General features: G+C 34.1%; 1 protein-coding gene across 4 annotated transcripts in view; it reads right to left on the bottom strand.

Moving 5' to 3' along the window:
- The window catches only part of LOC150101919 (uncharacterized), a 153,086-nt gene that overhangs the window by 25,900 nt on the left and 99,324 nt on the right, over positions 1-27,862 (bottom strand). For all 4 annotated transcript variants that reach the window (XM_090400263.1, XM_090400264.1, XM_090400265.1 and 1 more), the window contains 2 exons: positions 24,772-24,930; positions 1,127-1,314 (listed from right to left, as the gene is read on the bottom strand). In XM_090400263.1, coding sequence (XP_090256389.1) covers positions 1,127-1,314; positions 24,772-24,930 — 347 coding nt within the window. The remainder of the gene's footprint in view (positions 1-1,126; positions 1,315-24,771; positions 24,931-27,862) is intronic.

Raw genomic sequence — 27,862 nt, 5'->3', positions numbered from 1 at the left:
TTTTATAAGGAATATAAAATTAGAACCAAAATCTGTCTGTATATGGTTTATGAGAGAAATTTTCATTACCATCAGCAGTGATTCATAAGATGCAACTATTATAAATTGTTTTAATGGAACATGTGTACCAGATATATTTATAGAGATTTCATGGCTTATACATGTAAAAATAATTTTTTTCCCCCAAAAGCTCCAATATATTTCATCCAACATAACATGGACATCATCTGTGAAAAGGGAGGCTGACCAGTAACTACATTTACCACATGACTCAGAGAATTTTTTATGATTCTAGCTCATGTCTCAGTTGCAACTGAAGTAACAGGATTATACTATGAGGGTTCAGAGGAATGTACTTTGAATTACCGGTTTGTCTCACTGATGATGATGTCCATGTTACATTGGATGAAATACATTGGAGTTTTTGAATAAAAATCTATATTTTTTTACATGTGTGAGCCATGAAAGTTTTTCATAAATATGTCTAGTACACATGTTCCATTAAAACTATTTATAATAGCTACATTTTATCTATGTATTATTCTTATGCATCTTATCATTAGGAATTGATGCATTGATGATAGTCCTTTAATTTCTGGCCAAATTATTTGCAATAATAAAAATTATTATTCTTTATTCTTGTGAATGTGTGTGTAATAATCTTTACTATGTCACAAGTGCCATAAAAAACTCATTCTTGTTGGATTAAAGAATCCAGCACCATTTATTTTTTCACATGGCTCACTCAACAAAAACCAAGGACTCATCCTAAGTGTTATTTGGAAAGTAATGATTAGATCACTGCACAAAACTGACTTTCACGTTTTCAGGTAATCATCTCCAAACAATGCTAGAAAATGGTTGACTCAAGCCATGTCTTGTCTTCTCATATTTTCATTGTTATACTATAATGGTTTCTTTCAGCTTTCAACATTACTTTGTATTTTTTGCTTGCTCTCTTTGTATGTATTTTATCCTAAAGAAGCCACAACTACCTGTAATGAAACAAGTCTTTTTGGTTTTATGTATTTTTTTTAAATTGTTTTAATTACCAATAAACCCACTTTATTATAATGAACATGATCCGCTAAAAGATGATGTTTTGTACAAGATAATATAGAATTACCTATTTCCAATTTCATAGTCTTTGTATGAAGTCTGATAACTGTTTTCTGAATGTGACACTTTTCTAATGATGGTAGGAGGGGCAGGAAGTTGACGATGATCATTGGAAAAGAACTGAGAAAAATCATTCTGGTAAGCTTCTCTATAATGGACACCTTTCCATCTATTATAAATTTCTTCTTGAACAGTCTATTAAAAAAAACAAAATGGACTCATGTATTGTTATAAACTTGAAATTCTGTAACATATTCTTAATTAAAACAATAAGAGTATGTAAGATGGCAAACAATTTCTTCCTACCAGTTTCAATGCCTCTCCTTGGTTCTGGAAAAAAAAAAAAGTTTCTCACACTATACATTTAAGGATATGACATCATAACTTCTCATTAAATAGTGAAGGAAGAAAAAAAAAACCCAGTGAAATGCTTCAAATCTCTTTCCACATAGAAATAACTGCAACACAACAGCTATGAATACAGAAGGATGAAATTAGGTAGGTTATACACAATAGGATATTTGAAACATAATTACTGTTTTGTTTGATATTACTAAGTAATGATCTCAGATAACCATATCATGACATCAGTTTGGCAGAATTCATCCTGTATGTGCTTGTTGTCAACATTTATTACTCTGAAAGTTTAATGGCTTACCACAACACACATAAAAAAAGCAAATACAGGTAACCCTCATATAACGCAGTACTTATACAATGCGGTTTCGATATAACGCAATCTAAAAATTGTAGTAACTCTTGTTCAACGTGGTTTCGATATAGCACGGTCTACAAATTGTAGTAACCCTTTATCTTTTCATATATTTTTCACCGAGATACTTAAAAATCATATTTTATCTTCATTAAATTTGTGTCTGCCCATATTACGCATGTAGTTATAAGTAGCAAATTTATATTAGGGGAAAATACTCTTTAGCACGCATATACGTCATTGTTTACCATATAAAGAATTAATTGTTGAAAATTGTCTTCATTTTCTGCTAGGAAAGCGCATTAAAAATCATCAGTTTGTTAATCTCATGCTGAGCACTTTATTTTCTAGTGAGTTACATACATAATTAATATGTAATGCTTTTTTTATGTAAAAAAATTTATCTTTATAGTAATGGCCACTAAAACTGCAACGAAAGGGAAAAAAAAAACATTGAAAAAAAATTCATTTTTCTCAAAGAAAAAATTAAAATCTTGGATAGGTTGAAAAATGGAGAAAAACCAGGAGTTCTTGCAAGGACTTTGAATTTAAATGAATCAATGTGACTTAGCTCGGCATCCACTTCTAGTCAATGAAGAGCTAAGTCGTATAATAAACATCACACACATTTTTGCGATATGGTTGAAAACGAAATTAGAGGTATTTGTTTAGCTCCATTTTATGAACTTAAAATTGCAGCATAGTGGTAAGCAGGGTTCTATTACTGACTTCTTGATAACTAAACCAGCAGAAGTATGCAATGAGAATTATACAAATGATGTCGAAGAGATTTCAAGTGATGATGACGTCCAGCCACTCGTAAATACAGAACATCTATGAAATGTTATTTTTGAAGACAGTGATGATGATTAAAATATGAACTTTATTCTATTTTACCAAAAATATTTATGTATTATGTGCAACGAAGTTTACGTAAAATTTGTAACTTTTATAATTTTATACTACATATGTTTTCTTAACTTACATGAATTACCTGAATTAAATAAAAAAATATTTTTCTTGGATATGTCATTGTTGTTTAAATAATAAAAAAAAAAAAAAATTGATTTTGGAACATAACCCTACTTTTTCTATGTGATCTGAATCTTGCATAACGTGATTTATATAACTCGGCATTTCTATGGAACCTAATATCTGCGTTATATGAGGGTTACCTGTATTTCATTACCGATATTTCATCTACCACTACTTAGGCATTCTCAAGGTTTGAGCAATTACAATGTAAGAATAAATCTGCTATGTTATGATAAGCCATTAAAATGAGTCATATGTTTAACTGATACATAAGACTAAATATGCATACATCATGTCTAGGCCCTTTCTCTATGTTAAAGGAATGATAAAAAGGGGAACCAGATCTCTTCAGAATTAAAATTTATAAGATTTCTGAACTGAAATATAGAACTGATGTTGCTTCTCATGCTATGCTATGCTATATCACCGTTATATTTCAGTTCAGAATGTGTGACAATAAATTTATTTGCAAGAATATCTGAAACCAGCAGTAGAACTCATTCATATCTCGATTATGATGGCCATGAATAGAGAAGGAAATTAGATTGACAAGAGTACATATGCAGCAGTGTTCACATGGCATATGAAGTTATGACAAACCTTTCATTTTTATATCCAATCTCTTCACATGTAATAATTGGCATCCAGCCTGCAGCCACTTGAGGCTTTAAGAGACACATGTGGCTTAAGAGTTAATGTTTAAAAATTTTTTGTAGGATCATATTCTTTCAATGATAAAGGACTTATGCAACCTTCAGGACAATCCTCACCTAGGGCCATCAAAGGAAAAGGATATCAGACTTTTTGAATGACAAAAAGTTCATTTCTAGAGGATAGTTTTGGTTTGGTTTATAGTATATTTGGCACAAAAACAACAAAGGTCATACTGTGCCATACTAAAGGTTACAGCTACATAAGCAGTTAAAGAAAATTGTAAACAATATGCCTGTACAAAAATTAAGTTCCACAAAGGCAGCATCTACAGATAAAAAGAATTGCTGCAGAGGGCACAGCAGTACAGAAATAGTTAACAATACAAGTTAATAGACAAAATGCATGTACAAAACACCAAGCCAAGGAATGCAGTATCTACATATAGATAAAATTATAACAAATGTTTTTACAGCAGCACATAAATAGGAAAAAGGAATTATTACAAAATATGCAAGTATAAAAATTAAATTTAGCAATTTGGTATCTATATATAAACAAAATTACAAGGTTACACAAATATACAAGATCAAAGGCTACAGCAGTACATAATTGGTCAAAATTAAACCAAACTAATGAATAATATATATGTACAAAAGTTAAGGTAAACATTTTTTTTTTTATTTTTATTTTTTTAAAAATAACGAAACCTGTGGTGAGTTCATCATTAAAAGAAACACATGTATTAACCACAGTGAAAATTATTTAATTGTAAATATTTCATCCTAAGTATCTTAGGACATCATCAGTATAGTAGTTTAAACAATAATAGGAATAACACAGTAGTTAGGGCGCATGATTACAATAGAATCTCATTAAACGTGTGTAACTTGTTACAGAAGTAAAAAAACTAATAATAATTATTTTACACAATTTTGTATGACAATTTCCCATACTTTAGGAATAGTAAGAATGTCATTGCAGTTTAAATTTGGTCTGTGTAGTAGGGCTTCAGAACTTTCTTTATATAAACGTTCATGTTTATATAAAGATCTATGTAAAAGTTTAGACTTTTCCCAATGGATCCTATGGCTTAGATTTTCAATTCCGTGTTGAGAGAGGCCAGATTTCTGCAGTTTAAAAAGACGAATGTGGTCTTGATGTTCCGAGATGCGTTTCTGAACAGACCTACCTGTCTGTTCAAAGTAAGACAATTTGCATGAGCATGGAATCTCATAAACGCCAGGCAACATCAAAGGTGAGAGTTTGTCCTTAGGAGAAGGTAACAAGTTGTAAATTTGGTTGATAGGTTGGTAAGTAGTGAAAAAATTGTATTTCTTCATAATTTTAGAAAGACGTTCTGAGATGCCTTTAACGTAAGGTATGGGAATCCTATGTACTTCTTCCTGTCTGGTTTGATGTATGCAGAAGTGACTGATGATTTTTTGAGTTGTTTTAGGATTATATCCATTTAGGATGGCTGTATTTTTGATTACTTCTAATTCTTGGTTTAGAGATTCTTCAGAGGAGCAGAATTTGTGTGCTCTGGAAACTAGTGATTTAATAATGCCAGATTTCTGAGATGGATGATGAGCGGAAGAATTGTGAATGTAGCGACCTGAGAATGTAGGCTTGCAAAAGACAGACGTGCCGATGGAACTGTCTTCTTTTCTTTGAAGGTGTAAATCCAAAAAGGAGATACCTTGTGGAGATTCTTTTTATAACGTAAAGTTGATGCGATGATGAAGAAGGTTAATTTTATCTAGAAACAGTTGTAATTCATGTTCGGGATGATCCCAGACTGCAAATACATCGTCGACATATCTTAACCAAATTTTTGGTTTGGGTTCAAAAGTGAATATTTTTTCCTCAAGGTGTTCTAGAAACAAGTTTGCTAGGTTTGGTGATAAAGGAGATCCCATTGCTGTTTCTTCTTCTTGCTTGTAAATTTGACCTTTCTAGGTGAAGTAACCTGATGCAACAACAAACTTGAACAATTCAACTATATCAGATGTGTGAAACTCTTTATGTTCCGAACGTCTTTCTAAAATTATGAAGAAATACAATTTTTCCACTACTTACAAACCTATCAACCAAATTTTCAACTTGTTACCTTCTCCTAAGGACAAACTCTCACCTTTGATGTTGCCTGGTGTTTATGAGATTCCATGCTCATGCAAATTGTCTTACTTTGGACAGACAGGTAGGTCTGTTCAGAAACGCATCTCGGAACATCAAGATCACATTCGTCTTTTTAAACCGCAGAAATCTGGCCTCTCTCAACACGGAATTGAAAATCCAAGCTATAGGATCCATTGGGAAAAGTCTAAACTTTTACATAGATCTTTATATAAACATGAACGTTTATATAAAGAAAGTTCTGAAGCCCTACTACACAGACCAAATTTAAACCGCAACAACGTTCTTACTATTCCTAAAGTATGGGAAATTGTCATACAAAATTGTTATTAGGTTATTAAAATAATTATTAGTTTTTTTTTATTTTATTTTTTTTTTATAACACGTTACGCACGTTTAATGAGATTCTATTGTAATCATGCACCCTAACCGTATGTTATTCCTATTATTGTTTGAACTACTGTACTGATGATAAGATACTTAGGATGAAATATTTACAATTAAATAATTTTCACTGTGGTTAATAAGTGTGTTTCTTTTAATTAAGTTAAGCAATACAGTATTACATTATTTGACATTTGACTGTAAACAAAATTACAGTCAAATGTGTTTGTATGAATTAATTCTTTGTAAAAATTAAAAGCGTATATGGCTTGGCTAGATAGGTAAAATTTTCATGGTTCTCTCGTGTAAATTGCTGGCACTCCACCGGAATATGACAAACAGTGAGATGTGTATTGCATTTTTCAGAGATGGGAGGTAATCAATCCTCAGTAAATAAGAATGTGTAAGATGACTATGACATTGCAGAGCCTAGCAAGAACAACTTCCTCCCTTCTCTTTATAAGTTGACTAGAATCCCAATGCTTAATTTCAGTATAATAAATTTAGTTTAATCGTTTTAAGGATTAAACTAAAGTTATGCATTAAGGGAAGGGCCACTACCCATACTAGTTTCGACTTTACTGAGGTCTCTTCAGTGGGAACCAGGCCCTGAAGTGGAGATACCAGGCAGAAGCAATGGCAGGTCATCTTTACCTACTGAAGAGACCTCAATAAAGGTCGAAACTAGTCTGGGTAGTGGCCCTTCCCTTAATGCATAACATTATACATATCTGCAAGGAGATGTGTTTTGCATTATGGGAGATACTGAGATAGGAGTGATGTTAGCTTGGTCCACCTTTGCTACGAGTTGCCCAGTGTTGCACTACCTTACCCAAGTCCTGAAGATATTTTCAGGCGTAAACTTTGTTTGCTCACACTTGGATAAAGGATTAAACTAAATTTATTATAGTCTAACCAAGTGAAAAATAAACTTTCAACATCTTTCTCTAAATCCAGAGTAATTTAATAAAAAGGTGGCACACCTTTTGGCAACTCCTATAGGTAAAGATGACCTCGCCATTGCTTCTGCCTGGTATCTCCACTTCTGGGCCTGGTTCCCAGTAAAGCGACCTCAATAAAGGTTGAAACTAGTCTGGGTAGCGGTCCTTCCCTTAATGCATAGCATTATACATATCTGCAAGGAGATGTGTTTTGCATTATGGGAGATACTGAGATAGGAGTGATGTTAGCTTGGTCCACCTTTGCTACGAGTTGCCCGGTGTTGTACTACCTTACCTCACTCCTGAAGATATTATCAGGCACAAACTTTGTTTGCTCACACTTGGATAAAGGACTGAACTAAATTTATTACAGTCTAACCAAATGAAAAATAAACTTTCAGCTTAATTTCAGGTTTAATAACATATTTGTTTGGTAATGCTTCCTTTGATCTTTTAAACTGTCTGTAGTCTGTATATGGTACAGTCAAACAGTATGTGGAGAAAGTATAGCTGATTTAGCAGCTGCATTCTCATTTCCCTTAATTCCAATGTGGCTGGAAATCCAGCACAACTGAACATCAAAATGAAGGATTTTCATTTTGTAAAACAGATGTAACACCTCATAAAGTAAAGGATGTGGATTATACATAGGAGAGGAGATAGCCTGTAAAGAGCTCAATGAGTCTGTATAAATTATACACTTTTGGTAGCAGTTTTCTTTTATATGTACAAGTGCAATCAGAGTGTGCTGCTCTATGTGCATTAAACAACTGCAGGTAGACAGATGATAGAGTATGAGACTTCTGTAGCTGACAAAGTGCAAACCTGCCAGGGAGGGATGCTGTTATGTTTAGTGTAGGTGATGTTGTCAACATTCATACCAGAAGTGTGTGATATTGAGCTTCCCAATGCAGAGAAAAGAGACTAGTTGATGTAGGATGATCTGGGAAAGACTATCTTTAGGGCATAATTAAGAGACAACTGTTTCTGTTGAAGTGATAGAGCCAGTTCATTTGCTTCAACATAAAGACTGAGTGGGTGATGTGCGAAAGGCACCAGTAGTTATCCGTATACTCTGATGATAGATGGAATCCAACCATCACAGGTTATTCTGTCTTGTTCCACTGTCTTGCAGAACCATAGACTTGAGACCCATAATCCAGCTTTGAATGTATAAGTGCACAATAAAGATGGAGCAAGGAAGCTTGATCAGCACCCCACTCAGTAGAGGATAAAGTGCAAAGGAGGTTCAATACGCTCTTGTACTTGTACTCTTAGTTGACGAATGTGTGCTAGAAATGTCAGTTTTCTGTCAAAGATGAGTCCCAAGAATTGGCTTCTGTAGCTACTGGAATAACAGTGCGTCCCATTCTTAATTCAGGATCTGGGTGAACAGTGCGTTTCCGACAGAAGTGTACACAGACACTTTTTTTTGTTGAAGACCTACACCTATTACTAAGAGCCCACAGAGAAACATGATCAATTGCTTAAAAAGATCGCACTTGTTTTTGTCTTCATTGTTTCAGTAATACCTTTATATCGATCTGGTGCCTATCCAATTCTTCTGCTAGTTCCGTTTCTTTTCCATTGATGCTTTTTATGTTGATGGTGCCTAGATGATCTATGCAGATGTTAAGTTGTGTTCCAGTAGCTGACTTTTCGCCATTCACTCTGGTTCCATGGTGAAAACAATGAGGTCTTGTTTTACTGGGGAATGCCTCAGCAGGCATGACCATCATTTTGAGTTATGGTTTAAGCCAATAAGAATGCAATTTGGTTGGCTAAATCCCAAAGTGCCAGCTCATCCTCGTTCATTCAGTATCCAAGTAGATACCTAACAGGGTGCACCACAAGAAGGTGAGGAATCGACATTGGGTCAGAAATCTTGGTTAGTTCTCTGCATTCCTTTAAAGGCTATGTGGAGGTCTCCTCTCAGTTATACAGCTTTGACCTTAAGCACTCCATTCCAGTCATCTGATAATCAGATAAATATTTAGGCACATTTTTTTTAAATGATTGATCTCTGCTGATGTTGAGTGAGTTGATGTTTTCATCAACTGACTTTTCGCCGATCACCCTTGTTCCTCAACGAAAATATAATCGCTGGTGCATATAGTATATGGTCTCCCTTGATGAGTCCCTGACTCCCTGGAGTTCTCTCTTAATAATAATAATATTGATATTATTATTTTCAAGCATGCAAATTTATCAAATTTGCATTCTTGAAAGTGGATGAATCAACTGCAATAGATATGATGTATGACCCTAACAAAAGTTGGTGCACTGGCCTATCTTCCCATCAGCAGTAAGCACAGTGATATTCAGTCTTTGTTGAGCATGCATCTTTCAAGTGCTTTTGAAAATGCTAGATTGAACTGTTGGCAAGTAATTAATTAATTTAGTTAGTTAATTATTTATTTTCATTCCAGTTCCACATAGTCTTTGTTCCAGAAACTTCAATATGAATACATGTGAATTATAATGATACAATACAATCAGATATCATACCAACTGGTGCTGTCCAGTTACAAAGAACACTTGCGGTTTTCATCAAGGAACAATCTCAGCTCCAATGAAGATAGACACTATTAATATAACAAGCATCAACAAATAAAAAAGCAGAGATTGTAGAGGAATTACAGAAATACCACACTGAATATAACAGGCTTCAGACAGGCTAAGAGCAAAAAGCAAAACAGGTGCGATCTTTCTAAATAATAAGTTGATTTATTCAGGCACTAAGGGATAGTATCCAAAACTAAAATAATCTTCTTGAATGAGAGCCAATTTCAAGTCAAGTAAGTGATATGGACAAATTTCAAAATGGAAAATTTGATGAGACCTGTGGTTACGTATTTTTACAAGATCACACGCATTATTTGCCTCGACACCGAATGGAAGGCTCTAGAAGTATGGTACATGCATTTGTCAAGACATTACACATTTTTCAAGAGTCACATGATGAGTCTTTTAATTCCATGGAGATCTGATGTCAAGGGGTGTACAGGATATGATAGTACATGAAAAATATTACATCATTACTAACTTCCTATCTACAATTTTCCTCCAAATCAGTCTGTTACTTGTCAAGACTCCAACATTATCAGATCTTATATTTCTATCGTCTAAGGCACTTTGTACTGCATCAATCCACCTATATCTTGGTCTTCCTCTGGGTCGTTTTCCTGCCAACCGGGCAGAGAACACTTGTTTTGCTAATCTTTCCTCGCCTATTCTGTTTAAGTGACATTATCACCTGAGATTAGCTCTGCTAATGGATTCCTGGATGCTGACAATGTCAAGTTCTTTCCTAATATCCTCGTTTTTAATCTGATATTGCCATTCATGCCATCTGTTCACACCTCTAATCTTTCTCAGGACTCTCATATCTGCGGTCTCTAGTCTTTGGTCAAGTGTTTTACTTCTGACCCAGCTCTCAGATCCATAAGTTAAAACTGGTTTGAACACTGTCTTGTATACAGCTAATTTAGTGTTCCGACTAATTTCTCTCTTATTCCATATGAATTTATTCAATTGACTTCCCACCATACCAGCTTTGCTGATTCTGTTGTCTATTTCTATATTTAATTTACCATCTTCAGTAAAAATCGTACCTAAGTAGCTGAAATGTTTTACTTATTCCACAGGCTCTTCATTCACAACACAGTTGACATTTTCAATGATTCTGCCTATTTTCATTGTCTTTGTCTTTTTATTGCTGATCTTCATACCATATCTATTACAACAGCTATTCAATTTAGTCAGAGAATCTTCCAGACTTGTAGCGGATTTATTTAGAAGTATAACATCATCCGCATAAAGTAAAGAGTTGACATTAACATCTCCAATTTTGATATCATGTTTAATACCACTTTCCTTCATAATGTGATCCATATTGATAATGAATAACAGAGGGGATAATGTACATCCTTGTCTCACACCAGATTTAACATTAAATCATCTTCCTGTACTTGCTTCAATTCTAACTGCTGACTTACAACTTAAATAAAGACTAAGTATTGCTTGATATAATGCCCCATTGACACCATATAACTGCATCGTATTGAATAGCTTCTCTCTTGGCACCTTGTCATATGCCTTTTCCAAATCGACAAAACTTAAATACAGATCTTTGTTATATTCCCATGCTTTCTCGACTATTTGTCGTAAAGTGAAGATCTGATCCTGACAGCCTCTGTTTGGCCTGAATCCAGCTTGTTCTTCACTAAGCTTTTCTTCCACAATTCTTCTTAACCGTTTCTCAAGTATACTTGCATAGATCTTGCCAGGAACACTCAGTAGGGAAATACCTCTGTAATTCTCACATTCAGTTTTATTTCCCTCTTTATATATGGGAACTACGAGAGCTCTACTCCAATTATCGGGAATTCGTCCCTCTGTCCAGGCTTTCTGAACTATGCAGTGCAGCCACTGTAAGACTCTTATACCACCACACTTCAGCATTTCTGGTCGAATATCATCTACTCCAGCTGCCTTTCCACATTTCAAGCCTTTGATGGCTTTTTCTACTTCAAGTATGGATATGTATTCTTGCCTGCATGCCTGGTCAGTGTTTTTTACCACTGTGCTGTCATCCACTGCTTGTTTCATTTAGCAGTTTTCCAAAGTAATTACTCCATACTTCAAGGATATCTTTTTCCCGTTTTCATGTCACCTTTATCATTTCTACTCCTTTTACAGCACTCTTTCCTCCATTCCTAAGCTTCTTCAACAACCTCCAGAATATTTTGCCACCTTCTTGATATTTATTTTCTATATTCTTACCAAAGTCCTCCCATTACTTCTGTTTGGCTAGTTTTACACAGTATTTAGCATTCTTGCATTTGACTCTGTATTTTCTAAGAGCTTTATTTATTTGCTGACTTATTTGACAGGAACTTTTGATATGCTTTATTCTTTTCCTTCACTGCCTCTTTAACTTCCTGTGTCCACTTTGGAGTTCTGATTTTTTTATCCTTGCAGACACTTCACCACATGCCTCTCTGGCAGAATCAATCAATGTTTTCTTCAGAGTTTGCCACTGAATCTCCAAGGTTTGATTCCTGTTCTCAAACTCCTTCATTTTTTCTTTAATAATCTTTGTGTATTTTAGTCTACAGTTCACATCTGAGAGCTGCTCAACTTTTATTCACTTTAAAACTTTCTTACATGTTATTCCTTTCAATATGAAATTCAATTTTATCCTGCTCAAGACTTAATAGTGATCACTTCCAATTTCAAATCCTCTGTACACTCTGGTGTCCTGCAATAGGCAGAAAACATCACTATCAACAATAACATAGTCAATGAGACTTTTCTTATTCCTTGCCTCTTCTCTCCATGTGAATTTGTGCACATTTTTATGTTGGAACATGGTGTTAGTAATAACCAGTCCATATCCTGAGCAGAAATCCAAGAGATATTTGCCATTATTATTAGCTTTGCTCTTTTCTCCAAATCTTCCCAAAATATTTTTGTATGTCTCACAATCATTTCCTGCTCTGCTATTTAGATCCCCAACAAGGACCAACTTTTCCTTTTTCATTGTGTCAGTTGCTTTTTCTAAAGCCTCAAAAAATTCCTCCACTTCTACCTTAGTAGAACCTTCTGTGGGACAATAGGCACAAATATGTCTCATTGTCCAGTTCCCCATTCTCATATTTGCCCACATCACTCTACTTGACACTTCCTGCCATTCAAGAAGATGAGCCTCGTATTTTGTGTTGAATACTATGGCTACTCCTTCTTTTCCTTGATTGTCATTGCCTGAATATAACATTTTGTATTTCTCAGAAAGATCTCACCAGTTTTTGTCTTTTTTGTTTAAGTCACCCCTATTATGTCGATCTGGTACTTATCTAATTCCTCAGTTAGCTCCATTTCTTTGCCATTCAGGCTTCTTATGTTGATAGTACTGATCTTTAACTCTGGTGATGTTGAGTTGGGGTGTGTTTTCTGATTTGTTCAAGTAGCTGACTTTTCGATGTTCGCCCTGGTTCCCTGGCGAAAACAACGGTGACCTTGTTTAACCAGGCGACGCCCCAGCTGGCATGAAATTTTGTCATGTTGTACCATCATTTTTTATTTTGGTTTAACCAATAAGAATACAATTTGGTCGGCTAAATCCCAAATTGCCAGCCCATCCTCGTTCGTTCAGTATCCAAGTAGATACCCAACAGGGTGCACCACGAGAAGGTGAGGATTGAACATTAGGTCAGAAGCCCTGGTCGGTTCTCCGCATTCCTTTAAAGGCTATGTGAAGGTCTCCTCTCAGTTATACAGCTTTGACCCTTAAGCACCCCGGAGATCTGATGTTAATAATAATAATAATGTCAAGAATGAGGGAGGGAAACTTATATTACAAAAAGAAAAACTGATTATATGAGAAATTTACATAGCAGAGTAGGAAATGAATCCCAGGAACAGATAGCAATGTTTTGGAAAAATCTGAAAGAAAGAGAAAGGCTAATAATTATGGTAAGAACTTGCTAGATTTCTGCTTAAGACATAGACAGGGATTAGTTAAGATATGAGGACACATGGTATTTTAACAAGAAATGTGTATTGGCTAATACAGAGTGAGATGATGGAATATATCACTAAAAAGCAAAATATTTGTAAATGTTTTGAAAACAATCCAAGCTGAATGTGAAATGTAGACCAACACACACACACACACACACACACACACACACACACACACAAATATTACTGAGAAAATTTGAAATTAAGGAATTTGAAAATAAGAACCAAATGTAAGGGAATGAGTAGCAAAATTTGAAGAAAATATTGACCGATTCATCGTGTAAAATATATGAAGTAGCTGTGAAGACAATAGAAAAAAAAGCAGTTCATGAGAGGGGAAAAATCATACATATTGAGAAAATTTCAGGAAAGCTAAGTTACATGTATAAATAGCTAAATAAAAGAAATAGAAGAGGTTGAAAATATAGACATATGGAGGTGGCAAAATGTTTCAGAAACTGATAAGGATTAGATATGAAGAAAAGAGTAACCACAAATGGAATCGGAGATCATAAAGGTGATATAAAAACTGAAGATAAGGATATTCTGAATGTCTAGGATGATTACTTTGAAAAATTATTCATAGAAAATATCTAGGAGAAAGCAAACAGGAGCACATATCAGCACTTGAGGTAGGGGAAAAAACATTAAAAACTTGAAATGTGGAAGAGCAGCTAGAGTACATTATATTCAACTTAAAATATGGTGGCACAGTTGACACTCCCTATAGCAGTGGTGTTCAACCTTTTTTACTATGCGACCTACTTTTCTATAAAAAGTTATTCGCCAATCTACTCTCTTATATAGATCATATTCCCCCCAACCTGATATCTGATTACGTACAAATAAACAACTAAAAACTTTATTTGTGCATTTAAAAATTTATTTATCACTTTTAATTATTTTAATACAACAAAAAAAACAAATATATTGGAATAAAATATTTATTTCTCTATTTAGGAAAACCAAAGTTAGAAAAAACAACAGTTTGATTACAAACTCACAAGTTACAGGAAATGCTGGTTGATTAAAAAAAAAAAAAAAAAAAAAAAGAGTTAATGTGAAATTTGGCATTGTTTGGACCTTGTAATATTTTCGTAGTCAAGTTGATATGAAGAAGTGGCCAATCGCAGACAATCATGCAAATGATTATTTGTAAATTGGTTTCTTAATTGATTTTTTATGACAGTCATGTTTGAAAAAGCGGATTCTGATAAGTATGTCGATCCAAAACACGACAGAATGTTTTGCACAATATCAGTTAATATTGGGAATTTTTCATGTGCATACTTCCAAATGACTTCGTTGTTTATTAATTTTAAATGTAAACTATTCTGAATGTTTATTATCTCAAGTTCTACTTCAGCTTGGTTTATATCAAACAGCCCACTAATTTTATTTGAAATTTCTGTGATGTTCAAGTTTTCTTGAAATGGAATATTGATAAAAGATACAATCATTTCAGTTTTATTAAAATATTTAAATCTTGAATTTATTTCTTTCTCAACTAATTCTATTTCACGAATAAATTCTTTTAAATCATAGCGAAGCATTTCTTGATTTTGATCAAAAAATTTTAATAAATATGGGAGATGTCTAAATTCGCGGTCATTTATATTTTTCTTTAATAAAAGTAAGTATTGTTGGAAAGTTTTTATTGAACTTAACATTTCAATTAAATTTTTATCTCTACCTTGTAACTCTAAATTTAAATTGCTTAATTTCGTACAGAAATCTACTAAAAATGATAAGTTAACAACCATCTTTTATCACTCAATTGTGGATAAATATCTCCTTTATCAGCAAGAAAAATTTTTATATCGTTAATTAATACAAGAAATCTTTCTGACTTCTGCTGAGCCAGCAAACATTATTGTACAACAGAAGTTCCCTATCATCATCTGCCTGTAATTTAAATAACCGCTGTTGCAGGGCTTTTCCTCGAACAGAATTTACAATTTTAAATGTAATATCCAAAACATCTTTTGTGTTTAATCTTTTACTACACAGTACTTGTTGGTGAATAATACAGTGGTACGTTAAAAAATCTGGATATTTGTCATCGTTTTTACATAATGAAATTAAGCCTAATTTATTACCTATCATTGCAGGAGCACCATCAGTAGTAAGAGACACAAGTTTAAAAAGTGGAAGTTTGTGTAGTTTCACAAATTCATCAAATGCCAAAAAAATGTCTTCTCCCCTAGTCCTTCCCAATAATGGTATAATTTTCAAAAGTTCTTCTTTACTTGAATAATTTTGAAATATCATGCGAATAAATACCATTAACTGAGCAATATCAGTGAAGGCTTTTGATTCATCAAATTGTAATGAAAACACAACACACTGGTGAATGTCTGACATTAACCTGGCCTGGAAACTGACGGCGACTCTGGACCGGGCAGCCTCCTCTCTGACAGCAATTCTGGAACCGGGACCCCTTCTGCTTGCTTCAGTCCCTTTTTATTAGGCCTCCTCTGAGACCTTGCATGAAGTTTGGCAACTCCCAAAGAATCGGTATGAGTCTGTCATCTTAAGTTTCAAGTTAGGCACGCCTTTTGTTCTCCTCCACTTTCTTTTGATTGTAAGTTGCCGGCCATCAGAAAGTTGTTTGAACTCTTTCTGACTGACTTCGGAGATGTTTAAACTTAGAGCCTGCAAGCCTTTCTCATACATACAAGTTTCAATAACAATTTTTCTAATGCCGCTATGTACAGCTTCGGAGACAAAAACATTGCCCTTGTTTTAAACACTCTCACATATTTTTATTAAAGCAGTATATATACAGTTAGCTTCAAAAGAGTTATTTACAAAAACATCTAATACAAACTATACCGAGACAAACAAAGTTTATTTTTTCACAATATTCACATGGGACTTAACCTAAGTAAAAAATCGATGTAATGTAGTTTGGAATATTTAATATTTAAGCTACAATCGAGTTTTTTACACTTTGCTTATAACCGTATTCACTTGGCTCGCTGTTTGACTTCCATTGATCCAAATTAATTCATTTACCCAGACTTATAAGAAAATTACTGATTTGACAATTTTAACGAAAAATAAATAAACAATAGCAATACACTTAAAGCAAATTAAAATTAATACAAAATAATGATAAATAAAGTATTATGTTTTCAATTTTAATTAAATTTTAAGTAAGGAGGAATACACAAGAGATCGACCAAAAATCGCTCCGCAATTGACCTGTCGACAGGTTGAACACTCCTGCCCTATAGCAAGCACTGTTATAACAAATTCATTCACAATAACAAACTATTGGAAAGTCCCATAGGTATAAAATGCATGCTGAAAGAAATTCACTATAGCAAACTGTCCACACACTGTAACAAACTATTCCTGTACTCTTTTATGAGTTTGCTAGCAAGAGTTGACTGCATAAATGTTTTGTAGTGGATATGCTTTATATTTCAACAAGTCCAATCCCAGCTGGTTGAAGTAGAATTCTCATCAACTCTTTTAAAAAAAGTGAGAATTATAGGATTTTCCTTACTAAATTTTTCCAGAAAGGTTGATGCAAGCATAGTTGAGAAAAGGCTCTAAAAAATACTGTTGAAAAAATGTTAGCAATGAAGAAGCCAGGCCAAAATGGTTGAATATTAAGGATCTCTATTTCATTTTTGTTGATTTTGAAAAAGCACATGATAAAATACAAAAGGGATAACTCTTCAAAAGACACTAAATCTATATGGTGTAAATGAAATCTATGATATTATTTCAGGCTGTGAGCCAGCACACAGCTTGAAATTCAAGTTGCTGTAGAAATTACCTTAGAACCAAATGATGCACAAGAAGATGATTCAATGTTAAATCAGGTGCAAGGAAGGGTTGCACACTATCTCTCTCCTGTTATTTATAATTTATGTGAACCATATTATTAAGGAAAGTGGTATTAAACCTGATAATGAAATAGATGAGCTTAGTGCTCTTTACTCTATGTGGATGATGTTATCCTTTTAAATAAATCTGCTATAAGTTTTTAAGAGCCATTAGCCAAATTTGGTATGAAAATGAACAATAAAAAGATTAAAACGTTATTGACTGTACATTATGGCACCAATGTGAAGAACGATGTTGAGTGACTTCATTCAATATGCAATTTTGTTCAATGCAGCATGTGCAAAATTTATTTGCTTTGTAAGGTGAAAGATTTGTGGAGAGTGAAAGTGTGTCAGATGTATTTTGAGAACTAGGGCCAGAGTTTAGGGAGGGTAAGCTGAATGATGAGAAACTGAGTATGAAACACCAATGAGGTTCTTGTTGCAAGTAAAGTGTTGGAAGCAGGTAGAGTACACACAGTATGAGTGACAGCAAGAATGAAATGGGCAAAAATGAAGATAATGGCCACATGGTAATCAGGGAGAGTGCATACACACACAGTCCTTCATAAGAACAAAATGTGAAATAGAATAGTTGGAGAAGCATCTGGTGCATGGTATGACAAAAAAAGTGAAAGAAAGGGAAAATGCAAGCGAAGAGAAAGCAGAATATGAAAGATTCCATGATAAAAGGAGCATTTGAGGAGAGTGTGATGATATTGCATTTCCCTGAGACAATTTGACAAGTTGTATGCAAGAGTTGCTGGTACAAGCAAGTAAGAAGTGTAAGAGTAAAGATTGTGAGTCTACTGCTACAGTATGATAGAGGTAAGCTGAGAAGAAGAGCTGTAATTTCAAATAAATTAAGGCCCAGGTAGTATACAAAAGGAATAGTGTGGGGTTTGTGGATGGGAGTAGGACATAAAAAAAAAACTTATATAAAGTGGATAATTCCATTTGAATGGATTCACTGTTAGGTCTCTTGAGAAAGTATTGTTCAACAAGAGTTTGGAAGTGAAAAATCAAATAAAGTCAGTGTTTAGGAGGAACAAGCAGGTAAGTGTTCACTTGATGCTGAATGTAGCTCTCTGGGTTCTTAACTTTAGTAGGATAATCAATACAAGATGTGAAGGAGGTTGTGGGGTGAAAGGGGATATTGTAGTTTATGTATACTAATGCCAGAAGTATTCACAATAAAAGAGAGGAGTTTTTGGTATTGGTCAATTTACTTTGGTTGACAGTGAGATGGGACTGACAGAGGATGATATAGTCATGGTGATATAATACAAGGTGTATAGTATTTTCATAAAGAGGGCAGAGAAAAGAAAATGAAGGGAGGGGAAGGGTTTTGCTAATGATAGAAGATGAATGGAAACAAAAGCAGAAGTATTTATTTATTCTTATGGCAAAAGGAATACAGAACAGCTACAGGTCAATGTCCAGTCTGGAAAGCCAATCCAAGGCCTCATCCTTCACCTTGTGGATGTCCTGTAGACCACCACTGTGAAATTGGCACCTTGGGCAGTCGTTCACAATATGAATAATCGTCTGAGCCAAGGGAGAACAGTCGCAATAAGGGTGGTCTAACAGTCTTCATTTATGTAGTTGGTAGCCACATCTGCTCTGGTTAGCTCTGATCCTGTTGATTAAAGACCAAATCTTCCTAGGAGAGCAAAACCAGGCTGCAGAGCACAGAGATCTTCTACAAGGAAGTCGTTTGTTGTGAGATTGTTGGACCAGTATTCTCTCCACATGTCAGGTGTTGATGGCAGAAGTACAACAGGATAGGAATGTAGAGGGAAGTTCATTTGAGGCTATCTAGTGTGAGACAGATAAATAGGATGAAATATATAATTGGTTATTACTGCTATAGCCAAAAGAACACAACAAAGAATGTGAAAGGCATGCTATCGCAAAATCAGCACTACAAGTGTACAATGAGTAATTATGGAGATATACATTGAAAGGAGAAAAAGGCACAGAGATGGAAAGAAATGGATTCTTTCTTTTAAGGTTACACAGTGGTCAGTATTCATAGTGAAGAATTATGGAGACACAAACACACGTTGGAGTAATTACTTATAATTAACAAAATAACCCTCGATGTTTTGACTTCTATATCGAGCTCATCATCAGGGAAACATACATATGTACAAAACACAAGCTACATGACACTACACAAGAGTAAGATAAATCTAATGGTTCGTTAATCATTTACCCCAGCCTGACCTCTAGTGGAAACACATTATAATTTAAAAAATTAATAATAATAATAGATAAATTATATACAAAAATATAAATTAAAAAAATAAAAATTATAAACATTTTTATAAAAAAAATATACTTTTTTTTTTTTGTTAATTTATATTTTTGCAATCTTAATGCAAATACAGTCATGGGATTAGATGGGGTTCATCATCATTATAACAATAAATCCTTATCTGTCCATTACTGAATGATGATCTCCTCCATATTTTTCCACATTTCTCTGTTTCTGGCCCAGAGCTCCAGTTGTTTCCCACTGAATGATGTAGTTAATCTCTCTGCCTTGAGATGTGTCCTGCTCATCTCCATTTTTTTTCCCAGCCTGTGTATTATGACATTGTGCAAGAATATTGGCAGCTCCTCTGATCAATCATCATCATATTCCTGACATGTATCCTCAAGGGGTGTACAGGATATTAAGATGGTACTACATGAAAAACTTACATCATTACTAACTTCCTATCAACAATTTTCCTCCAAATATCAGTTATCTGTCAAGACTCCAACATTATCAGATCTTATATTTCTGTCTTCTAAGGCACTTTTACTGTATCAATCCACCTATATCTTGGTCTTCCTCTGGTTCTTTTTCCTGCCAACCTGGCAGAGAACACTTGTTTTGCCAATCTTTCCTTTCCCATTCTGTTTATGTGACCATATACCACCTGATTAGCTCTGTTAAAACATTCCTGGATGCTAACAGTGTCAAGTTATTTCCTAATATCCTCATTTTTAATATGATATTGCGATATTGATGCCATCTGTTCATACTCCTAATCTTTCTCAGGCCTCTCAGATCTGTGGTCTCTAGTCTTCGGTCAAATGTTTTATTTCTAAGCCAGCTCTCAGATCCATAAGTTAAAATTGATTTGAACACTGTCCTGTATATAGCTAATTTAGTGTTTTGACTAATTTCTGTCTTATTCCACATAAATTTATTCAGTTGACTTCCTATATTCCTTATTTATCCATTCTTCTTTCGATCTCCTGCATTGTTTGATTCTCTTATCCATTGATTTATATCTTAATCTTTCTTCTTCATTTGCTCTTCTTTCATTGATAAGGTAAATTACTTTTTGCATTATCCATGGTTTTTTTTTCTTTCTTTCTTCATGTTTACTAATGTGGTTCTTAGCAGAAGTTATGATAGCTGTTTGTAGTTTGTTCCACTGAGGAGGTTCACTTTTTGGTAACTGTACAGCCAGTAGTTCTGGAACATTTTCATTAAATTTTGATTTTACTGTTGCATTTTGTAGTATCTATAAATCCCATTTATGGGTTTGTTTCCTTTTAATTTTTATTAATTTCAGACGAATATTTATCATCATTAGGACTAGTCTATGATCAGATCCACAGTCAGCACTTGGCATGACCTTTGAGTTCCATATTCCATTGAAGTAATGCTTACTGATCACAACATAGTCTAACTGATTTTTGTATCTTCCATCAGGACTTTCCCAGGTGTATCTTGCTGTTGATGTTTGTTCAAAATAAGTGTTAGTTATGATGAGATTGCGTTTGTTATGGAAATCAATTAATTTTTGTCCTCTCTCATTCCAAATTCCAAGTCCAAATGGTCCCACATGTGTAGATGTTCTCTCTGATCCAACTTTTGCATTCCAGTTGCCCATAACACAAACGACTCAATTTTTCTTGCCTCCAGCTATCTTTATACACCACTCTATTCATCATACATGTTATCAGCATCTACTTCTTCATTCTGTTCTGTAGGAAATAAGTGAAAATAAGCATATCTCTGGGCTTGGCATTCGCCAGAATTGCAATTACTCTGATTTTTTAATTACATAAGTGATTTTGTTACCAAGTTTCTTCTCCACAATGAAAGCTACACCTCTCATTGATATTTCTCCACCCAAAGTATATAATTTATGTCTTATCATTTGGAAGTTTCAATTCAAAATTCGACAAATCCTTCCAAAAGGTTTCACTTTTTCCAATATACCAATATTTGGTCTCTCCATTTCTCTCATAACATTAGGCAATTTCCCAGGTTTATTCAAATCTCTTACATTCCAAGTAGCAATCTTCAAACAATTTCTGTGTTGCGCTTCTTTATAGCAGTCACTGACTGATGATGCCACAGGGGATGTTACATCACCCTGACACCACCGTTCTGGGCATATTGAGACCACCCGGGCTTTATTTCTCTTTGGTTGAGACATGATATTTTGCACAGCAGTACAGAATGGGCCACCAGAACCATCCAACTCCCAATATGAATGGAGGGCCGCAGCTGTCATTGATTAGCAGGTCCCTTGGACCTAGCCGGGAGGCCTACAAAGTAGTACCACTGACCATCCTACCCCCATCCACCACTGTGAATGGGGATGAATGCACCGTGACAGCCCAGTGACCAGGCTTACTCAATAGGAAACCTATAAAAGAGGGAAAACATTATAACTTAAATAGTTACAATGTTTAGGTGTATTTTAGTAAAGATAGCAAATTTAATATGGAAATAGATAACAGAATAAGTAAATGTTGAAAGTTTTTCCACTTGGTTATACTATAAATTAAAGATGCCAAGAAGTTATATTCTTGGTTTCATCCTTGGATAGAGGATGAAAGATGCTTACACTTGGATAAAGGACGAAACCAAGAATATAACTTCTTAGCATCTTTAATTTATAGAATAAGTAAAGCTAATAGTGAAAACACAGTTGAATAAACAAGGAAGAAATGAGCCAAAAGATTAAACTAGCAGCATTTTGCTCATTCAGAAATAAAATAGCTGATCAAAGAATGGAGATCATACGTGACATGAATGGTAGGACCATACAAGGTGTGGCATAAAAATTGAGACAATTAATAAATTTATCATGCTAATTTTAGGTTAACTTCAAAATAGACTTCCTTGACTGCTACTTGTTTGTGCATTCAGATGATTTGTTGATGTCATCCAGAAATGCCTTTTCGGAATGCTGTTCAGCTCCCTTGTTTCTACAGCACTTTACACAAAACTTTATCATTATTCTCTACTCCTCCATTGCATCAGTTCTTTCTTCTTCTTCTTCTTCTTTCTAACCCTTTTTATAGCCATTTCTGGCTATAGGTGTCTCCCAAAAAAACCATCCACAAAAAACACATTGCCAAACACAGGCTACTGATACTTGATCACACAATATTCAAAGGTTTGCTACAAATATTTCCAGTGTCGGCCAACAGATGGTGCATGCAATGCTCTTGTGGTAATATCAGTCTCGAAACTTTTGAACCACACCTTGTATTACAAATGAAGATACCAGAAGAACTTTGTATACTAACAAGTTCTTCTGATATCTTCGTTTTTAATACAAGGTGCAGCTCAAAAGTTTCAAGAACATTGCATCTTTACTCTACCTATCTCTCCAATGTCTAGCCTCTGGCCCTCCTCCCTCACTTCATCCAAACACTGCCACAACTGTAAAATCAGTTAGAAATGAACCCTTCTGTTTAGAAACACATCTAGTAAAAAGAAAATGTCTCTCTGTGAAAAAGTCAGAATTGTTCGTGAGTCAGAATGTGGTGCGAAAAATGTTGAAGTGTGTAAAAAGTTTTGTCTTTTTTTTTTTTTTAACGGTATCGACATTGTGGAAGAATAAATATGTTTACATATCTGAACTAGAAAACAACATAACCAAAACAAAAAAAATTTAGAAATTGTGAGCTTACAAACATTGATTAAGCACTGCTTCAATGTATTGGTTCACTACACAAAGGAGTGCTGGATTCTCAATAGACAGTCAAATCTTAAGGGCTCAAGCAGAAAAATTTGTTGAACAATTTGGACACGACGATTTTGTACGTAACAACAGCTAAATGGATAATTGAAACTGTGTTTATTATTAATTAGTATTGTTTTTAATTACAAAGAAATAAACTGTGCTCAGCATTAAGTGTAGGATTTTAAAAGTATGGACAAATAAATTGTGTTTATTAATATTAAGTGTATTATATTTTATACAAGATATTCATTCAAATAATATCTAGATATGTAATTATATTATTATTTTTTTTATTTCTTTTGGTTTTTGAATCTTTTTTTTAACAAGTTATTGAGAATTAAAAAAAAAAAAAGATAGATTTAACTCATTACTGATATAATGATGAACTTTTCTCAGTCCCCTGGTGCTCGTCATAACCAAGTTCGACTGTATTTCACTAATAGTTATGTCAGTTTTAAAATAAAATTGGAAACTAAAATTAAACAAAATTGAGCAAATTTAAAATTAAACTAAAATTAAACAATATTAAAAAAAAATTTTTTTTTTTTTGGATAATGTTAACATGCTGTATTATATTTTATATTATATTAATTATATTTTATATTAATTATTGCATTCGAAAAGCATAAAAATTACCACAAAATAAAACATGTTTAGCTTTATTGAATCACCACAGCAGATGGATACTACAGATCAGGGATGGTGAACTATGCATCCTTTTGGAACCAAAATAATTCCAGTAAGACTAAGAAGAGCCACAACCTTTGACCGATGCGATGGTACAGGAGTGAGTGTGTGCATGGCGAGGTTGTAACGAACTTGTAAGAACTGCTCTGACTAATTACACACCTAATTTTAAGGAGCTTACTAAGAAAATGGATACAAGGAAGACCTCTACTAGTAAATAAGTAACTAAAATTATTACGTTTCAACTTTAAAATTATTCTAATTGTTCAAAGTAAACTCCATTTAATGTGTTTCAAATTAAACTTGTTGCAGTAATTTTTATTAACCCTGTTTTTCTCTCCCTCTTCTCTCTATTTTTTTTTTTTTATTTTGTTCCTTTTTTGTTGTCTCCACTTCTCTTTTTGCTTATTTTTTCCTGGAAGATCATAAAGAGCCTCATAATGCGTGGACACGAGCCACATTGTGGCCACTCATGCTATAGATCCACAACTTAATTTCTCCAAACTTATACAAACATGACCTGTGTTTTCATAATAATGAGAATGTGGCTGACATTGAAATTTGCATCCTGATCCAGATATTTTTCGAATGACTTAATATTTACAAAATGCTGGAAAAATAGCTAAATGTGGGCTTGTTATTCTGATCAAAAGTGTAGGCATATAATTAATTCTTTAAGTGCATCTAACATTATTTATAGATAACAAACTGTCTCAAACCCAATACAAAAACTACAACTTTCCACTCACCTCTAATTTCTGAATCTGAAGGGCAAGGTGATCTAACTGATCATATTTGTTGTTAGAAGAATATGCTGATTCCATTTTCTGCAGTTCATTTACTGTATCACTTAACAAATCCTCAATAATATCCTCAATAACAGCATCTAATTTGTTTAATTCATCTGGCTAGAACAATATAATTAAAGACACAACAAACAAATCAAATTTAATTTTATGATTAAATAGGCATTATTTAATTATTTATGCTTAAACAGATATATTACTGCAGTAATATATATTTAGTAACTAGACACCCCTATAACTTAAGATGTACTGCATTATTCATGAAACATATAAATGAATGCAATAATTAAGATAAGCTATAAACTGAAGGAGAGACAGATAGTATTAGATCATTAATGAAATATGTACAATAAATGATATACAATCTGTTTTTGTTCTACTAGAAAATCTGTATATGATATCATTAACTGTTTTGTTAATGCAAGGATTGTTGCAAAAGTAGGATGAGCAGAGAGTGCTATCATCAGCAAAACTATCAATAGGGTTTGCAGTCAATCAGCATAGGTTAATAAATAGCAGAATAGCTCTTGTCAGATGTAGAGGAAAAACCATAAATGTATCAATAATACAGATCTATGCACCTGGACTGTTATATGATGAAGAGTATATTAATGACTTCTATGGACAAATTAACTCAGAGATAAAGGAATTACAAATAAAGACAATCTCATTGTACAAGGAGACTATAATGCAAAAATTAGTATAGATAGTGGAAGGAATTTTTTCCCAATTGTGGTTTTGGTTAAACCAATGACAAAGGACACAAAAATTATTTTGCCATTCAAAATAATTTAATCATCATCAGCAAATTCAAGGGGAGTATAGGATACGATAGTACTACATGAAAAATTTACATCATTACTAACTTCCTATCTATAATTTTCCTCCGAATCAATCTGTTACCTGTCAAGACTCCAACATTATCAGATCTTATATTTCTATCTTCTAAGGCACTTTTTACTGTATCAATCCACCTATATCTTGGTCTTCCTATGGGTCTTTTTCCAGCCAACCTGGCAAAGAACACTTGTTTTGCTAATCTTTCCTCTCCCATTCTATTTAAGTGACCATACCACCTGAGATTAGCTCTGCTAATGCATTCCTGGATGCTGACAATGTCGAGTTCTTTCCTAATCTCCTTGTTTTTAATATGATATTGCCGTTGATGCCATCTTTTCACGCCCCTAATCTTTCTCAGGACTCTCATATGTGCGGTCTCCAGTCTTTTATTATTATTATTATTAGTAGTAGTATGGGCAACTCCAAGGAGTTCTTAGACTCATCGAGGGAGGACCTAACATCATGTCAAGAACAACTATTCAACATTCACATAGTATCTATCATACTTTGCCTTGAACTCATTTACAGTCATGGCACCCACAAAAGACTCTGGCAGCTTATTCCACTCATTCACTACTCTCCAAGTAAAAACCTTAGCTCTAACACCCTTGCTAACCACACTCTTGCCCAGCTTCCATGGATGGCCCCTAGTCCTCCCACCACCAGTTCTATTCTCAAAAATATCTTCTGAATTAATCTTACAGAAACCCTTCAGTAATTTGAATGTCTCAATCATATCACCACTTTTTCACCTGTCAACCAATTTCTGCAACCCACAAATCTTCAACCTGTTCTCATAAGGTTCATTCCATAGACCTGCTATCATCTTGGTCACTTGTCTCTGGATCCTCTCCACCTCCTCCCCATCAAGAAGAAACCCTGGTGCCCAAATTTGGGCACAGTAGTCTAGGTGTGGTCTTATCAAGGCTCGATACAGAGGAACAATAACCTGTTTGTCTCTGCTCGTCAAAGTATTTTTCAGCAACCAAGTGATTTGATGAGCTGATTTAGCCACTTTTGCAATGTGCCCCCTAAACTTCAACTCCCTGTCCACCAACACTCCCAAATCCCTGGTCTTTGGTCAAGTGTTCTGCTTCTAACCCAGCTCTCAGATCTATAAGTTAAAATTGGTTTGAACACTGTCTTGTATACAGCTAATTTAGTGTTCTGACTAATTTCTCTCTTATTCCATAAAAATTTATTTATTTGACTTCCTACCATACCAGCTTTGTTGATTCTGTTGTCTATTTCCATATATAATTTACCATCTTCACTACAAATTGTGCCTAAGTAGCTGAAATGTTTTACTTGTTCTATAGGTTTTCCATTCAAATTGTAGTTGATATTTTCAAGATTTCTGCCTATTTTCATTGTCTTTGTCTATGTCTTGTTATTGCTGACCTTCATACCATATCTATTATGACAGTTATTCGATTTAGTCAGGGAATCTTGCAGACTTGTAGCGGATTTATTTAGAAGTATAACATCATCTGCATACAGAAAAGAGCTGATGTTAACATCTCCAATTTCAATATCAGGTTTAATACCACTTTTCTTCATAATGTGATCCATATAGATAATGAATAATAGAGCGGATAATGTACATCCCTGTCTGACACCAGATTTAACATTAAACCATCTTCCTGTACTTCCTTCAATTCTAACTGCTGACTTACAACTCAAATAAAGACTAAGTATTGTTTGATATAATGTCTCACTGACACTATACAATTGTAGCATCTTGAATAGCTTCTTCCTTGGCACCTTGTCACATGCCTTTTCCAGATATACAAAACTTAAATATAGATCTTTATTATATTCCCATGATTTCTCAACTATTTGTCGTAAATTGAAAATCTGATCTTCAAAGCCTGTATTTAGCCTGAATCCAGCTTGCTCTTAACCAAGCATCTCTTCCACAATCCTTCTCAACATTTCTCAATATACTTGCATAAATCACTCTACCCCAATCATCTGGAATTCGTTTCACTGTCCAGGCCTTCTGAACTATGTAGTGCAGTCACTGTAAGACTTATACCTCCATACTTGAGCATTTCTAATCGAATATCATCCACTTCAGCTACCTTTCCACATTTCATACTTTTGATGGCTTTTTCAACTTGTGTATTCCTTATTGATGCCTGTTTTTTTTTTTTTTTTTTTTTTTTTTTTTTTTTTTTTATCACTGTGTTGT

Source organism: Typopeltis vanoorti, chromosome 11 (genome assembly GCF_054136105.1).
Source record: "Typopeltis vanoorti isolate ZY-2024b chromosome 11, IOZ_Tvanoo_1.0, whole genome shotgun sequence".
Taxonomy (NCBI): Eukaryota; Metazoa; Arthropoda; class Arachnida; order Uropygi; family Thelyphonidae; genus Typopeltis; species Typopeltis vanoorti.
The sequence above is the reverse complement of the archived record's forward strand: the minus strand, read 5'-3'. Positions and strand labels throughout refer to the sequence as shown.